The sequence below is a fragment of the Halictus rubicundus genome, chromosome 2, assembly GCF_050948215.1.
Source record: "Halictus rubicundus isolate RS-2024b chromosome 2, iyHalRubi1_principal, whole genome shotgun sequence".
In the NCBI taxonomy this organism is placed as follows: Eukaryota; Metazoa; Arthropoda; class Insecta; order Hymenoptera; family Halictidae; genus Halictus; species Halictus rubicundus.
Genome location: NC_135150.1, coordinates 2,853,542 through 2,872,253, shown reverse-complemented (window position 1 = coordinate 2,872,253; position 18,712 = coordinate 2,853,542). Strand labels below are relative to the sequence as shown.

At 34.6% G+C, this 18,712-nt stretch overlaps 1 protein-coding gene across 7 annotated transcripts in view; it reads right to left on the bottom strand.

Annotated features, from left to right (window-relative positions):
* Sick (sickie) overlaps positions 1–18,712 on the bottom strand; it is a 504,036-nt gene that overhangs the window by 129,897 nt on the left and 355,427 nt on the right. For all 7 annotated transcript variants that reach the window (XM_076804259.1, XM_076804253.1, XM_076804267.1 and 4 more), the window contains one exon: positions 11,953–12,226. In XM_076804259.1, the coding sequence (XP_076660374.1) occupies positions 11,953–12,226 (274 nt within the window). The remainder of the gene's footprint in view (positions 1–11,952; positions 12,227–18,712) is intronic.

The window sequence follows — 18,712 nt, the reverse complement described above, 5'->3', positions numbered from 1 at the left end:
TTTAAGTTGATTCTGTATTATACGAACTACGAAAACTATGTATGTATTGTAATAAAATATTTTGTTACATATCTTATGAACATGTGTTCAATTAAATATGAAATTGAAACAAAATTAAACATTTGATCAATTGTTTGAGTCACTGTATACTTAAAATACTGCAGAAGAATTGAGTTTTGGCCGCAAGAGTCTCTTTCCAGACCACTGCGCGCCTGTCCTATCGGGAACGTTGTTTACATTCTCCACGAGATTTGACAAATCCTCCGTCTCCCGAGAATCGACGGCAACGACGAGAAAAAGAAGAGAGACAGGAAAAAAAACGGAGAAGAGTCGACGAAGCGGAAGGAAAAGGATAAAATATGGACAATCGGTCCGGGGGGAGATCGGGAATCGATGCTGATCCTTGAAACCTTTTTTCAAAGCAATGGCTGCGATTTCGAGGTAAATGCTCGGAAAATATGCTTCCTAAGAGGATTGGATTTTAGAGGAAACAGTGACGACACGGTACTTTGCGGCCAGGTCAATTTTTGAACAGTTTCCGTTTTTAGAATGCAATTATGAAGTGTTTTTGAACGAAAAATAGTATTAAAATCTTCAAGTTTAATATTATGTCATATCATATCATTATACAGTGTCCCAAAAATGTTGGATTTCCTTGAAAGCGGTGATTCCTGAAGTCATTTGAAGTAACTTTTTTCTTTGCGAAAATGTTTTCCGCAATTTTGTTAAGGAGTTATTAACGAAAAACCCGGACCAATCGGAGCGCGACTACTGCAGGCGGAGTCTGGCTCGGCCAGTGCCAAAGCCCCGCTCAGCGAAACTTGTCGCCGAGCCGGAGTTTGTCGGCTCTTGCCGTGCCATGATTGGTCCGCGTTTTTCGTTAATAACTTCTTAACGAAGCCACGGAGAACATTTTCGCAAAAGAAAAAGTTACTTTAAATGACTTCAGGAATCACCCCTTTCAGGAAAATACAATATTTTTGAGACTCCCTGTATACCATTTTAAGGCACAAAGCTGATTTTTAAGGTTCTATCTTCAATTTTTATTCAAATATCTAATTTTCTTTTAAATCGATGTCAAATTGTGGTAATTAATCAACACACGTCGATGGTAACAAAATAAAAAACGTGAAGAAAGAAACATGTAATTTATTGACAGAATATGTTGCTTACAGTGGTGTTTGCTTTGATGAAAAAGTTTATTTGGGAAAAAATTGTGCATGTGGAACGTTATTGTTAAAAATCGGACATTTCATATGCAACAATCTAATACCGATTTATGACTATCCTGTGGATTTTATAAATTTATGGCAGAAATGAGTAGATGTCATTTAAAATCAAAACAGTAGAAAGAGTAAAAGAAATTATTAAAATGAGTTTTAAGAGAAAAATTCTGAAATCATTTTTTAAATACGTAGAAGTAAGTGCAGAAATTCTAGAAGCTCGTATTTCTCACTTTACAGATAATGAAAGACTATTAAATATTTACTTTTCGCCGTTACCTATGACTCGACACTACCTCGTAAGTTATGGAAAACGTTTTGGAATTTGTGGAGTATACAATTTTTACATGGAGCAATACTGTTATTTCAGAGACCACTTCTTTTTTTAAATTGATAGAATTGCTGCAGAAAATTTTCAAATTGTATTTAAAAAATGTTTAAGAACTTTATAAGAACATTTAGACACATTTTGTGATCATATTAAACACAAAATACATATATCTTAGAGAGGGAGAATTTTTGAAATATATGATAACTTTTCGAAAAATATCCTATCATTTTACATTAATTTAGGGCGTCAACCGTTATTACTTAGAAAATTAAAAACAGCAAGTGCCAGTGCATACTATCAGATTGTGTAAGAATTTGACAAAGAAATTTAATAACATAAAAATTTTCGAAATGTGTCATAGAATTGTTGTAATACTTTAAATATAATATTCCTATAAATGTATTATTAAATCTAGTGAAATTTTTATACAGGGATCCCAGCTTTGTTTAACTGCACAAAAAGATTCTTTTTATATTTATTACTTTATTACTTTATTAATACTTATTATTTTAATTTAATTATTAATGATTTCATGTATATTTTTACGTTATTTCATAGTATTTACAAGAGGTAGCAAATGTACTGTGTATTTGAGCGTGATTAATCGAAGTAAGTTACGAGTTTCATACAAATTATGCAAGCTATAAGACGATAATAAAAACTTCAAAGCGTACATCACTGTATAATTTTCATTGATATTTGTAAAATGTAAATCAACTTTTATTTGGAAACTAAGACAACTGTTTTTGTCACGAATGGGTCCACGTGTTATGAGAAAAATCACACCACCGAGTAATAGTACAATGAGTGAAGTAATGATCTTTATACAGGTAAAGAAGAAAGCATACTCTATACACAATGGTCTTGAAAATCATCCGAATACAGATTCTGAAAATGTATTTCACATTGCAATAAGAAATCCAAAAATGCAAATACAAAATAGAAAATCATTTGAAATCTCATTTGTTGCAATTTCAGAACTCACTAGTAAAACACAGTATTGTCTAAATAAGTCAAAGAAAGAATAGTTCCACTAAAATATGCCTAATATGTTCTCATTATGGATGAAGTGGTTGGTAATCCATGATAATTACGTTCCTGACTACGATATATTGGAAGTCTATCCAAGCTTAAAAAATGCTTGGAGTGGGAACGATGTGTAGGTAATGAAGTAAAGCGAGGCAAGTGAAAAGTAAAGCTGCCTACGAGTTGAAAATATGGGTTAAGAAGCCTATGCTATTAAGAACGATCGATGTTGGACAGAGCATCGACACTGACATTGATGTCAATATCGACGTACACATTTCTAGCTAAACATATGTGGTTTCTGTGATACTGAATACACTTCTCCAATTTTTGATCTACCTTTCTAATTGATGTGATCCATCCGTTCACTGTAGCAAGGAAAAATGAAAAATATTTCAGCATTTAACGTTGTACGAAATAAATCCTGACGATTTCGTGAGTTAAAGCAACTTTAGTCTGATCGATGCTTGTGAAACCCAACAAAATGTAAAATGTATTTCCTTTGTATACCTTACAGAGTTGGTATTTCGCCGGAAATGCTATCTCGTCGGAAATCTAGCAGGAAAAATCGAAACTCCTTGCATGGAGAGAATCGTTTTTATGCCCCATGAAAACGTTCGTCGATATTGTCAGCCCTTGCGATTTCTTTTGCAATTGTGCCATTTCATCAGCAAACTGTCGCCATTTCATCATTAATAATTTGCTAGAAGGGTTGAAGAAGGGCTTGTTTATTGAATAAGTCTGCAAATCAAACATTAACATAAAAAAAAATGGTATTAACGAAAACCAAGGACCAATCAGAGCGCTGTAGCTGTCGGAATTCGTCCGCTGTAGCCGCGCTCTGATTGGTCCGTGTTTTTCATTAATAATTCCTTAACATAGCCGCGGAGAACATTTTCGCAGAGGAAAAAGTTATTTCAAATGACCTCAGGAATCACCGGAAGTACAACATTTTTCGGACACTGTATAATTATTTTTATGTAACCTTTTAGTACTTGTTGTAAAATATTTTACGTCTTTCATAGTCTTTTTAGAAATGAAAAACGAATGAGTATGAAGATAAGAAATGTTTGAATGAAGCTTTTAAAAATTCTATGGACAGGGAGAAATAATTAATAATTTTTTTTTTAATTAAATAAAAATAGTACTGAAAGTAATATTATAATAAGATACAAGTAAGGATGAATAAATGAGCATGAACGAGTGAGAGTGTAAACTAATAGTGCTAGGAAAATATAGTATCTATGAATACATCTACATACTTTCTAATGTCAATAATAATTACTGGGTAAAGTGAAATTGTATATATAAAAAGTACTTGAATATAAACCTTCCTCTTACGCTCCCGAGTGTACGGATACGTGACCCCTTACAAGAAATGTATAATATTCATATTTATCAAATTCAGTTTGAAATTTTCACTGCTGATTCAATATTCCAAGGGAAGAAGGATAAAGTGGGTATATCAGAAAACGTGGAGTATCAGGAATATTGACGAAGGTAAAGCCTCCCACTGGAGGGTAAGAAGTAAAGAAACAAAAAAAAAGACCTAACTCGTCCATACTTGAGCTAATGAAAAAAGACGATTGAAAATATGGTGAATCTACTAGATGATTTATCACAATACTCGATCCAGTCTGTTTCACTTTTGTTATTCGATAATAAATATTTGTAATAAAATATTCAAAACTACGTTGTAATAACACCGTCACTGTTGTTAGCATTATATTCTATATAACTTATTATTACCGACACGTTTATGTTGAGAGGACAAAATTATTTGTTACTGAAACATTTAGTAAATAATTTAATTCATTTGAGCTTTACTTCGAGACTCTACTTCAATTATTATTATGATGTTGCAGCGCAAAACCACATTTTCAGAAGTTTTGGTATAGCCAAAAGTTTATGATACAGGCAACTGGAACTTGTTACTTTAGGGATATTACGAGCAAGTGGTACTTTCTACTGTCATGAAGTTATCATTGGAGTTAGGGCACTAAATGTGAATTTATTACTGCACATTTTAGTAACAGCTCTATCTTATATTTATCCCGCTATATAAGATGTTTTGTGAACGAACAAATTTTTCTATTATGTACAACGTACTTGACACTAGCTCTACAGAGCACTGAGAGTAACTATTTAATATTAATTTAATAAAGGCAACAAAAAATGTATTCAGTCGTAATTTTTAGCGACAATATAATATCATCAAACTATAAAAATTAGCAAATTTAAATTTCATAATTAATTTAGTTACTTCAATAACCTCTTCTTCAGGTGACATTACATATATATTACTTTATTTGAACATTGCAATTGAAAGAAAAAATTATTCAAATAAAATATTTCACTTAAACGTCAAAGAAAATGAATTTTTTATGTTATCTGTAAAATACAAATAATAAAGTATTTCAAATAACTCATTCTTTCAAATGATTATTTGTTATTTTATTTCAAATGAAATGTGTCCAACCCTGGAACGAAGTGCCTACATAGATGCAGGATTATTTCATGTTAAATTAGAATGCGGAAACATCATAGTTGAGGTATAAAATGATGTGTCGAATTTCACCTCGCAAGTTTGTATATATTTTTTTTATTATTGGTTTATTTTAGAGTGATCGCATGTTTCCTTGGAGTACTGCCTACATCCGAACATCCAAGTCATCAATCAAGGAAGCTAGTCGGGCGAGGGAATCTCCCCTGACGTTTGAGAGGTCTCCGAAATCGATTTTTGCTGGGATTCGACTGTAGTTGGTTCGTGTCCTCTCGTCGGTGGCATAAAAGCGTCTTGAGAAGTTGGTCGATCTCTCAGACGTCTTCTAAAAGCCTGATTAGCGGGGCGGGCGGCGCAGAACATAGTTCGCGCGAGAGAGACCGGCATGGCAGAGCAGAGCGGCTGCCGGCGACATAAGGCGTTACACGATGCGCCGAAGCAACTGAGAAAAAGGGTGAATACAGTGAATGGGGCTATTAGGGCAGAGGGGTCAAATGCGTGCGATGCAACATGCACCGGTGGTGCAGCGTACGTCGTTTATTAAAGGGGAATAAAAGGGGAGAAAATGAACGAGATACAACCGAGATAGACTGGCCAAGTGGGCTCGGAGGTGGTATAGTGGTATAGGAGACCGGGCACGATTCGCTACCGAACGAAAAAGTAATTTCAGGAAAAGAGAATAGTTAGACAAACGGAGAATAGTTCTCGGCCTGGAAAACACGAATCGCCTAGAAGATTGCCACCGTGATCAATAAACTGCGGATCTTTATGCGAAATAAAATTTTTTTGTGCATCATCGCTTGCTCGAAACAGAAGTTCCATTCTGATTTCTACTCTTAACAGTTTTAATATGTTACAAATAATATATCGTCACTACTTCGTGTTTCACCTACCATTTTGTATCATAAATGCATCGAATCCATAGCTAATTCCTAGTAATGAAAGAAACTTGGCACGAGGAATATATTTCACAGTACAATATGGTATTCCCCATGGTTTATTCACCCCAAAAAATTATGGATTCTTAAAACATTTTTTACACGGTTTTGTGGACACAATAATACCAAGCAACCTTCGTTTCAGCTTCTTTTTAATATCATTTGTTTTTCTTGCGATATTACACGGAAAAGCAAATATTGACATTTTTCAAGGGCTGATTTCACCCCTTCAATGCGAGAAGTAGCATGAGAAACATAGAAATTTCTATTTTGCATAAAGATTCGTGACCTACAAATAACACATTATGTATCGATGATTATTTCGTAATTTTTTAAAGTCCATGGCTAAAGATTTTTCACTAGGTCCTTCAATAACAATAGCAATTTCAATCTTGATTCAAGAACTGACTCATAGTAACGTAATCTAATAATTTCATTTGGGATTGTTATATAAAACACAGTTTCTAAGCTTCCCTTTGGTACAAAACAGTTATCGAAAATTCTATTAACAGGCTTCCGGTAGGTAGAGCTATAACACGTTTGTTACCACCATTTGTTTCAATAACAATCCCTATTGTTAAATACGAATCAATGCGAATTGAAACAGTAGAAATATTAAAAGAATTTCAGAATATCAATAATATTGTCCTTAACTTATCAAAATTGTCAAAAAAGGAAAGAAGTTGCATGTGGCTATAGTTTCTTGCAATTGATAACGAAAATTTTTATTTTAACCCCATTTAATTTAACTGTTTCTTTATAAAAATTCTAAACATATACAAACATAAAAGTTTTCTTCTTTTTCTCAATTATAATCATAATCAAAAACACTATAATCATTATAATTACAAGTCATTATGCATGAACGATTGAAAAAGACTAAAACTTTTGCGTACACCTAACATTTTTTAAAATTATAATTTAATTAGAGGAAACTTTGGAAACGAATAAGCAATTTGAAATTCTCTGGTATCGACACAATGTGCTTTTTTTGTAATCATGAGCTGAAATGATAAAGTTTCAACGTCGATCCGATTTCATTACATTATCGACGTGTACTTGTATTGTTTTTGTTGGATCCGATTCAAATTATCACAGAGTGGTGCCAGACCTTTAATTCAATTTCCTCGGTAACTCGATTCTCGTCGTTTGATGCATGAAACATTTAAAACGAGCCACCCTGTATAGAGCAGCTGCACAACCGAACAGCTGACGTTCACGTACGAAGGAGGTGCTTTTGTATATTCATTGTTTGCGCCCTTTCATTTATGGTTGTGCGTTGTTGATGCGCTTGTGTGGCAGCGAGCGGGGTTTATTGAACATTTACGCGAATATTTTTTACTGTAGTACGAAGACTGTAGATTTCATCTGTATATTGTTGTATTATTGTTGATGCGTATTACATTTAAAATAAAATTTGTTTCGTTTGTTTCCCCAAATTTTCAAAATAGTATGCAAATATTATTTTAATATTATTTTCAAATATTTGTTTCCCAACGATGAACAATGTTATAAAAAACCATGACAAATACTTTGAAGATTATAAGCTTATATGATTTTTTACAGAATACAATTAATTTCAAAGACACGGAATTAACATTTCACGCTTCGGATTATTAAAATAAAAATATTTCATTCAGCATAATCTCCCTCCTAATTCAAAATATGTATTATTTCAGTTGAATTGTGTGACTTTCGAAGTGAAGCGAAATATAATCACGTTATAAAGGAATGATGGTGATTAAAATGTTACAGTTTATTCGATTGCGAGTCAAATCTTTCCAATTTGTAATTTGGATAAGCTGAATAAATTGGAATCGACAACTCGCGGAAAAGTACATTTCAATGTTTCAGCAATGAAGTTTACTCAAATGTAATCACATTTTCCATAATTTTGAGAACATCAAACGTTGTAAAGCGGATTATTATTTAAATGGCATTGCAATGGTAGGTGAGCAATTTCCTTTACCGACGGAATAATATAGCTATTGAAACAAGAAAATGCGTGCATTGCTTAATGTTAACAAACAAATGCTTTTGAAAAGTTAAATATTTCTTTGCTTTTTTACGTTTCACCTACTCAGTATTTCAATAAATGGATCAAAATCGCAGTCGATTGATAACATTTCCAAAGCTGCGACACGAGCACCGATCACGTCTGATCTACAAGAGCGTGATCGAGTTCTGCGGAAGATCACAATGTATGGCCTGGAAATGTTAGTATCGATTTGGCATTCTTCTCATCAGCAGCGGCTCCATCGTCGTGCAGTCGGATGCGTCCGACTGTTCCGCAATTATCGGTATAGGGAATCAAGAAACTGCGGGCGAGTCGCCAGGCGGTCGTGTGCGTGCGTGTAATTCGCATTGTTTCACCTCGTTACCGTTTATTCCGACTGGATCGATTCGCCGCAGCTCCGATTTAAGCTTAATTAATTTTCGTCGATGTTTATCGAGCAACTCGATGTCAACTGACGTTTAATAAAACTTAATTGGTTTCTCGACCGAACTGGCACATCGTGTGCTCGTCGATGACAATAATGAACAAGCCGGTGACAGATTACTTTGATTCGAAACGATGGAATGCGCCGATGGCAATACGAGGGCGTCCCGTTTGTTCGCGAACTGTTGAAATTATGGATGGATTAATTTTGAAGTTGAGAATTAACTTTCAATTATGTACGTTGCGACGAATTGTCGAGGGCTAGATGAATAGTAATATCTGGGCGCTTTAAAACAACAAGTGTGCGGCTGGTTTGCCGAATTTGTGGCATACACGATTCTGTCTAATTTAATGAAATAGTAGACATATGTTCGATACGTTTACTGTTTTTAAGTGGACAGACACAACGATTCATTTTTGACGTTCTAATCAATCTCAGTGATCGTCTAAATAGCCTAAAGAATATTGCGTTCCTACTTGCATTTCTCAAATGCTGCAGGTTTTTATTATAAAATATAATTGTTACCCATATGTCTACAGGGTGAGGCATTTAAAACACGCCACCCGAATAACTCGGTTGCTATTGGTGGTAGAAAAAATTGTGTCACACGAAACTTGCTTGGTTTCGAGGGTGTAATAATCTCATGTTAATCTTTTTTTCTACGTGGTCGCGTAGCGGACATATGAAGATCAACTCAAAGTAAAATATTTTCCATGGCAGTGGACTTTCAATGATCTTGAATAACCTTCAGTAGTAGGTTGCTGTATGCATTCTAAAATGTCCTATTAAATAGTACATGGAAAAATATATCATTTCATTTAAAAAAAAAAGGAAGTTGACCTTCACATGCCCTTTACGTGTCTGCTTACAGAATAACTGTGAATACGAGACTAGGCCACACTCGAAACCAAGCAAGTTTCGTCGGACACATTTTTTCTGTCATCAATGGCAACAGACTTATTCAGGTAGCCTGTTTTAAATGCCTCACCCTGTATAGATTTAAAATACTGTTATTAGATTAGTAATTAAAATTAGTAAATAAACAATGTAAAAAACGTATTATATATAACAAATGAACATTTTTATTTCAGGTTCTGTGAGCCACGAAGAATTTTTTAAGAATAAATTTATGTTAGAAGCTGAAGTCTGATCATAAATAATAACGTGAAAGAAATCGTTAAATGTTATGAATAAATGTACGTTATACATTGTACGATACATGTATTGTTCGTTGGCGATGATAATTAGAAATATCGTAACCGCATGGTTTTAATGATAGAACTGCATTCAAGTATTTTAAAATTTTAACTTACTATATTATTATGGATTTAAATTCATAGACACGATTGTACCTCATATATTTTAGAGGCTGTCATTTCTTAGAGTACCATGAAGATTTGATCTAGAGTGTCAATTAAATTTTACTATAGTGAAACAGTGGGAACTTATTAAACCGAGAGCCACGATATTAAATGTATAAGTCTTTTATAATAGCTGAGTAGAACGGCTGAGCATGCAATATTGAATTCATTGAAGTTAAGTAAAATCCATACCAACCAGGATAGCATTACTGTCTGAAACGGTAGAACGGAAGTGTAAGATGAGGAAGTTAGTTTTTAATAGAATGTAAATTATATAAACTTTTTAACCATTTTACTAAATAAATATATTATGTAATATTATATTAAGTAATTGTTTAATGGAATTTCATATAAATATAACTATAATTTAAATACATATTTTGTGTATTGTATATCACTTTTTCTTATAAGAATATGGATTAACAAGGTCTGCAGATAAAGTATATCGACTAAAAATTAATAGAAGCAGCAGAAAATTTTTATTTTGCTACTTATTGGTCCTTTAAAGCAAAATTAGAAGAGTTCTATTCTCTTCTATCTAAAACTTATTACAGGAAATTTTCCTTTATACAACCAACTTTCATCAATTCCATTACAAAATTGTATAGATTATGAAAGGCCATAAAGTTTTTATTCCAACAATTTTCTATGTGTCAGGTATATGTATGTCTCGAAACATTTATCTCATGAATTTTTCAGAGGGCGTTTTCAACTTAACAGATTACTTACCGGAGACTATTCTTATGTTTTCTAACTTACAGCTGAGAATTTTTGCAAAAATTATTTAACAGCAATGGCAATTTTGGTCACAAACAAACAAACCATCATCTAAAGGAAAGGAAAGGAGGAAAGGAGACAAACCTATTTCAAAGTGGTGCCGCGAGCGTAAAAGTTGATCAAATAAAATTTAATTTACCTTTTCGAATGTAGTATCAGTGCATTATAGACTTATCTTACTAGTTTTATAGACTTAATGTAAATAACAAAATCAAGAACATACGTATGTACTTATGATTGCAACGTATGAATTCCATAAAATTAGACCGATTTACATCATGTTTGGACTCATTTTAATCGGAAGAATCTCAACAATCCACTAGTATCACATTCGAAAAAGTAAGACAAACATTACCGAATTTGAAATTTTCTTTATTGCACGTTTACTTTTTTGCTCGCGGCATCTTGTTGAAGTGTCGAACGTCAATGTCTAATGCTCAATAGATTGTGTCTATCTCGTTTTCTCTCGCAATGTTTACATTCAGTCTCATAATTGACAGCGCACACTTCAAATCAGAATAACTTTTTTATAAATGGACGGGACGACTTCAGTTTTTCTGTCAATGGCTACATGGATTAGTTTACTCGGCGGTATGTAAGGCAAATTTTTGAAAAACTGCGTTATTCTGAATCACGAAAAATATAGTGAAAGTTGCATTTCGCAGCTTCTTTATTTGGGCTTATAACGAAAAGTTAGAAAATGTGTTTTGTAGATTCGTGTAAGTTACATAGGTACATGCTGAAAATTTCATAGCAATAGATTAATACGTTTATGAGCCATAAACGATTAGAAATGGTGAAAATTGCATGGTGAAGCTTATTTTTGCAGTCTCATTCTATCATCGAAATGAAATTTTGATAAAATTTTCAGCATGCATGTAACTTGTACGAACATACAAAACGCATTTGTAAAAGTTTCTTTACAAGTCCAAATAGAAAAGTTGTAAAATGCAAATTTTGCTATCATTTTTGAAATTCAGATTAAATGCAATTTTTCTAGAATATTTAATACATATCATCTAGCAAACTAATCCATTTAGCTTGGCAGAAAATCAGAAGCAATTTGGTCGATTTATGAGAACGTTATTCTGATTTAAAGTGTCAATCATCAATGTCGAAACTGACTGTATATTTTACTTTGTCAAACTATGCTCGAGTCAAATCCTCGAAGACAATCGTTAGCATGTAACGCAAGAATTTTACTTCCGGTTGCCGAACGTTGGAAATTTAAGTGAGCACCACTGCAGTTCGCAGTAAGGTTATCCTGTTTTGTAACAAGCACGGGATTAAAGTTGATTTGAACGATGAATAGGTACCACCGGCGAAATATCGATTTAGCTAAGTTCGCTGACCTTGTGATGAGAGGAATGGCCCGTGTGATTGGCGGAGGTGTGATTTCCGGCGGGAAGAGATGCCAGGTCCTCGATGGTTAATTCTGCTAAGGCGTCGTTGCCACCGCTGCAACCGCCTAGCAAGCCGCCTGCAATGACGCCGCCGCTTCCTGGACTGCCCCCGATGCAACCTCCATCCGACCTTACAACGTTCGCGGAGGGTCTCTTCTGCACCCTCCTCGAGGTCACCAGTTCCTTCACCCCTGACAACTCTCGCCTCGAACCACCCACGTATCTAAAAACAGCGTACGAACCTCTTGTTATTGGTTAGCTTCCACATACCGATACAACAAAGGATAGTTACCCTTAACCCTTTCGCTAAGGACAGTTTTAATACTGCGACGTAGGATGACCTGTCCTATGAATAAACACTTAAGGGTCTATGCAACCCTTTAAGTCTAATAAAATGGAGTAAATCCAAGATTTTGTTTTGCACATGAAGATACAGTAAAAAAATTTTTGTAGGGAACATTCAGCAACATTTTAGCTTCATTGTCATATTTTTTTTTTCCTTAAAATTACAAAATGGTGGAGTTGTATAACATTATCTAACTCCATGCCCAGCACAACCTTGGTAGCTTTCACCCAGCGGTAAAAGCGACTGGAATATAAACAATAAAAAATTGTTGTATTAACTTAAACAAACATAGATTATCTTCAATGTAGCTTACGATTTTTTAATAATTTTTAAAAATAAGAAAATGGTGATGGTCGAAAGCAAAAATATCTTCTTCGCTGAATCAAATCAACTTTGAACATTTATAAAAATTCAGCAAATTAAGATATCAAAAAATCGTATGCTACATTGAAGATAACCTATGTTTTTAAGTTGATACAACAATTTTTTATTTTTTATATTCCAGTCGCTATACCGCTGGATGCGAGCTACCAAGATTAGTAATTTTACGTAATAAAACAATATGGAAATAAAGCTAAAATGTTGCTTAATGTTCCTTAAAAAAGTCTTTTTTGTACATAGCTCAACCTACATTGTGAACGGCATATTATTTTCAGAAGCTACAGTGGATCAACAAAGTATATTAACACTAAATTTCCGATCCTGGAAAAATTATCGATATTTAACCTGTGGTAATTTCATAAAAAGCAATAGTACAAAAATAAAGGACACATTTTAAAGCTTGAAGCTTTTCCTTTCGAAGAGCATTGCTCATTTTCTTCTAAGATGTTTTCACATGATTTAGCGGGGTGGGAACCTGAAGACCCATTTTTCCTAAAAAATGCTATGAATTAAAATCTCTGTCAAAACATTGAAAAATTTTGTTTGTGGCAGAATCCACCACATATTTGCAAATCTGTAGCTTCCGTTCTGCAAAGACCTTTTAAAAATTGCTATATGAACAATGAAGCCTTCATAGTGAATTTTGTATTCACACCTTTCATTCACAGCTTAATAAAACGACCCTAAAAAATCGTACATGAGGTTTCTTTTACAATGGGGGGTTTTAATATTCAAATCTATTGTTGATTTATACACGAAAAAAATTTGTTTAATATTCTTAATGACGCTTCAATTGGTAGCACTTTCGAGGGAAAATATCTCTTCAGTTTTCCATCCGTTACATTGTGTAAATCTGTCTTAGGTAAAAACGAATGACAGTTCGTGAAAGTAGAAATCTCACTCTTCAAAATGAGACCAAGTGCTACGCTATACTACTTTTTTAAACGAAATTATCATACTTCAAATATCGACGATCTTTCGCAAATCAGAAATTTTTTTAATTCACTGTATATTGAAATGGTCAAAATACTGAATCATGTTATTTAATCATACGCTCCTGAGATAGTCGCATAGAAGATCATAATGTAATGATTCATTCATTCTCACAATACGCACATGAAGAGGTTAATTGTTTTACAATATGTAATAAAAATAAACGGGTGAACTTTCACTCTGTGGAACGTAAGAGTGTTAAAATAAGATTAGCTTTTTATTCACATTCTATACTGAATTTATAGTACATATACTAATTTATCAGTAAAATAAAGTTTCATTTAAAGTACGTTAGAATCACGAAAAAATGAAATACGAAGTCCCTGTAAATATTTTCAATGCTCTCCAATGAGTGATAACGTCCACGTTGGAGAACTAGGTCTTAGTTTATCAGGAGTGATATTGTTACTATAAAACGGATCGGTTTTCTCACGTACTTTGCTATAAGCATAACACATGAAGTTAGTTTCTGGTGGTATTTCGCGATAGCTTTTAAGGGCGAGTGCACAGTTCCGGTAAATGTTGCATGAATGTTTTGTAAATTACGTTAGACCAAAGTTGGTATCAGTAACTCGATTTTGTATTAACATGTATATAAACCGGCGAGGTTAGAGTTCTACATTTCCAGGTTAAAATAATAATTTTTAATGAACATAATCAAGTTTATTCTATCAATTAACACATATGTTTCATTTTTAGGAAAAAATTTGTTTACGAAACACGGTTTATTTCTCAGAAAATCTTTTAATTCAGCTATGTATTATAGTGGCATAGTATCATAAAAATGTGTTACTTAATCGCCAGCTAATAATCATGCCTAACGAAGCAATAGTTTCATTCCTTTAAATATTCGTTACATATTAAGATGTATGTTAGCATGTTATAATATATTTCTCCAATGGTTAGAAATAAATATCTGTTTGCATAATGCAATCCCGTATACGCTCTCCAAAACTACCCTACACTCATGGCGGTTCTTATAGAACCCCACTCATAAATTTAATTTCCTATCTCCCCAATATATTAACTCTGTGATGGCGGATGCTTTTGACGTCTACGTGGCAATCATAGCTCAATTCCAATCTTTACATGTCAATTCTTTATTATGCAACTTTTAATCTATTTCTTCGAGACCAATGTTAGTCTTCTCATTAATATAAATATCTTGTACCTTAAAACGACTGCTACAAAATCAGAATATGGATAGAACGTTTGTAACCAGTGGTCAAAACGGACTCAGTCTCGCCACCCGAAGGCGAGCCCTTTGCCTTGCAATTTAATTTCAAGACTTCAGATCGAAACGTATTATACGGTTTCGTTTGACGCTCGCAATATGCATCTATGAAAAATAAAATTTCTATTGCTTCAAAATTTATGTAAACAATTTGCTACTATATATGTATGGAAAGTTAACAACAATCAAGTTGAACGTAAGAAAACCATGACGTCTCTGGGACGTCATTTCATGGCAAAGGGTTAATGAAGGATGCACAAATGATATTAAAGTTTCAAGAATGCCTCAGAATTCTAGGTCCTAGTGTCTAAATATTGGCACGTAAATGTTGTTCAACCATTTGAAATGGTCGAGAATATATAAACTATAGTGGTAGGACTTTTCCACTTAGAATGTTCGGATAAGATAACGCGGGGAATACAAAGTTGGATGCACTAGACAATGGAGGCTCGGTAGTTTCTTTTAGGCGAGGCCTCCGACGAAACGGCGCAAACGTTTCAAAAGACATCCAAACCTGTCCCGTGCCTATGGATCGTGCCAAATGAGGCTGGATTTGAATCGTACAGATATTGCTCTATTAGCGAGATTAGATCCACGAGCCAGTCCACTCGACGGACAGTGTCCATCCAGTAAGCTATTCCAAATCGATGAATTGTTCTTCGCCTCCCCGTCCTCTTTGTGAACAGGTTTTCGTTCGTACTGGTTGTCAATTAAAAGAGAACAAAAGTTATCGAAACGTCCCATCACTACGTGTACGTAGCGTAGTTTCGAAGCAAACACGTTGCTTCGCTTGTCGCTTCGGGAGCCATTGCATTTTTCGCAAATTAATGGAAGAGTTAAAACTCACAAAAACACAGCCAATTGTTAACGATTGATTCACATTTTTAATGGACGAATGTGTCACATTTCATTGAAAACATGCTATAAGTTTGCTACGAGTTTATCTGATCATATAGTGTTTACCAGCGGCGGTAGAAAAGTGTTTCAAAATTAAATGAAGTGGCTGATCCTAAGGTCGAATCTCGATCATTAAGCTGACAACAAAAATCTCGAGTCGATGCCGCACGACCAGAGCGTCGGCCAATTATTAGGTGGCTTGAATTTCGAAGCTATAGACATATGTTACTTTATTCGCCACTTCCGACTAAACGTCGAATCAACTTTTAGTGCTTTTACAACCTCCCGAGATGTTTTTCTAGAGGATCTGCTTGGATAAATAACCCTTGGTTCACCGCTAGACTTTTGCGGATCTTTATGCAAAATAAAAAATGTTTGCATCGATTGCAAAACACAGGAGCTGAAGAAAAATTTATTTTTTCTTTTCGATCATCTTATTAAGCTGAAACCGATACGTTGACGTGTTCTGTTGTAATATGTCCCCTGCTTTAAATTGTATGTACAGTATTTACTCTATGTATGTCCCAAATACCTAGCGATAAAAGTCTGTATGTAAGTATGCCCCGTAAAAAAGAATAGTATTTCTTGGCTGATATATGCCCCTGGCTACACTCGTGTTTTGGACACATATCGAGTAAATTCTTCTCCATTTTCATTTCGACATCAACCAGAACCCAAAAATAAATAATTACGACAAAAGACAGAGCACAAATCAAGAGACGATGTTTTGCATTTTTCATCGATATAGAATACGAATGTAACGAGATAAAATTATTTTTGCGCGAACCTGATAACTCGAAAGTAGTAGGAGTCCTGAATTGGGACGGACAATCGCGAAAGGATACGTTAGTTTTGCATTTAGACACGTCGCCGGTAACAAATTCGCTGACGCAAATCCTAGGAAGACTCGTGGACTCGCGCGATTAATAATTCACGAATCACGCGCACAGGATTAGGATTACTACGCTTACGTGAGCGCATCGCCCGGACTGCAAGACTTTACTCGCTAATGCGATTAACGCACTACGCTTTCCACAATGCTTTTCCAACATTTTCTCGCGAGCATCCCAATCACGGTTTTTTTCCCGTCGTTGGAAGACTTATCCCGTGTTAAACAATGTTGCGCCCGATCACGTTGTGACTCTTAATCGTTCCTAACAGTTTTACGTTCCCGTTAATCATTGAATTTTACGATGAAAGCGAATGTTTTCGCGATTTAATTTTTTCAGTCAATTTCAATGCATTACAAATCGAATCAAATATTCGACTAAAATTATGTTATAATTACTTTATTTAATGACGGTTAAATCCTTGAGAACTACTTTTGCATTAATTTTGCATTACTTCAGTTTTTAATATTTGATTAAAATTGTCAACCTACATAAGAAGAGCTAATGTATAAATGTTTTTACATTATTAGGTAACTAGATTATTATATGTTGAGTGATTAACATTTTTTTGTTGTTTATAATCTTCTAGAAGAAGCAGAAAATTTTTTATTACATGTAACGTATTCTCCTCCAATGACTGTGTACATGGATAACAACAAAATAGAATTTTCTATATAATGTAAAAATATTGTAAAAATTGATTCCGCGAGGAATTATTTAACAAATTTCTTTCTTTGGATATATATTATTTAAAAAACGGCTAAAAGTTTGGATAGACACATTCTTGTCATTTTTATAAAGTAATGTGAAATAGTAATTTTCAGCGTTCCTTAAACCTAATGTTAACATATTTTGTTCGAAAGCTTCATCGCGACTCTAACTCCACATTAATTATAATGGGGTGAATTGGGAAGAAAAAATGATTTTTAAAAACGACGAGATGTTTCATACATTTTGCGTACATGTGTTTCGCAAGCAGCAAAAAGAAAGTAAAGTTAAGTAAGAAGTGGAGAAAGTAGGAGCTGTGTATCGGCGTGTCCCTACTTATTCTGCAGGGAAAATCATTTTTTCTGTCTTAGTTTTTAATTAAGTGCCTCGCGATTATTTTTGATATTCTTCATTCGGAATAGCTCAGAAACAGTCGATGCATTTTTACTTCGTCCGACAGCAGTTTGTTTTCATGGATCTAACTAACAGATGGCTCGCACGTTAAAATGCAATTGTCGCGGAAGAGCAATCGCGAGAAATTGTCGAGAGCGAAGGCACTCGAGGCAACTTAACGATAAGTCATAAGACCGTATGTACCCACTTATGTACGTCTGTTATAACGAGCAAAGAATCGGTCTCCACACAGAGGATAGTTGGTCCCGGTAGCGTTCGTTTCTGCTACACTATAAAACCGTAATGATAACACAGCAGCTGTCAAACAAACCCAAATTCGAAATCTCCAAACATTTTCTCCTGGTTCCTATTCAAAATCTCTTCATTGACATATCCAAGTACCTATTCACCCGAATACCACCCTTTGGCTACTTCCCACGCCATTGTTTTCCCAATTTCAAAGTATCCACGAGAGTCTACGGTATAACTTCACGGAGGCTGAACGATGCTTGTTCCTCATCGTGGCTGGAGGATCGGGGCTATCAACGAAACTTGTACCTCTGATAGGAAAAACTGATCATCCCGAAAAAAACCTGTTAACCTTGATATACCCGGTACCGATACCGTTGTTCTACCGGAAGAAGGAAGCCGCGAGGTTGACAAGGGGTGCAGGGATGTAATCAAATGAAGCGAAAGATTACCGTGAACGTGCGTTCGCCCTTGTAGTTCCCTTGGTCCTCGGGGCAGTCACTCGTCGATGTTCTTAACGCGTACACACCTCGCGCGACTGGGGTTCTCGCGAAGCATCATAATGCCTGTAGTCGACGGAGCGCACTAAAAACTAAACTCGAGCCGAGACTGAACGAC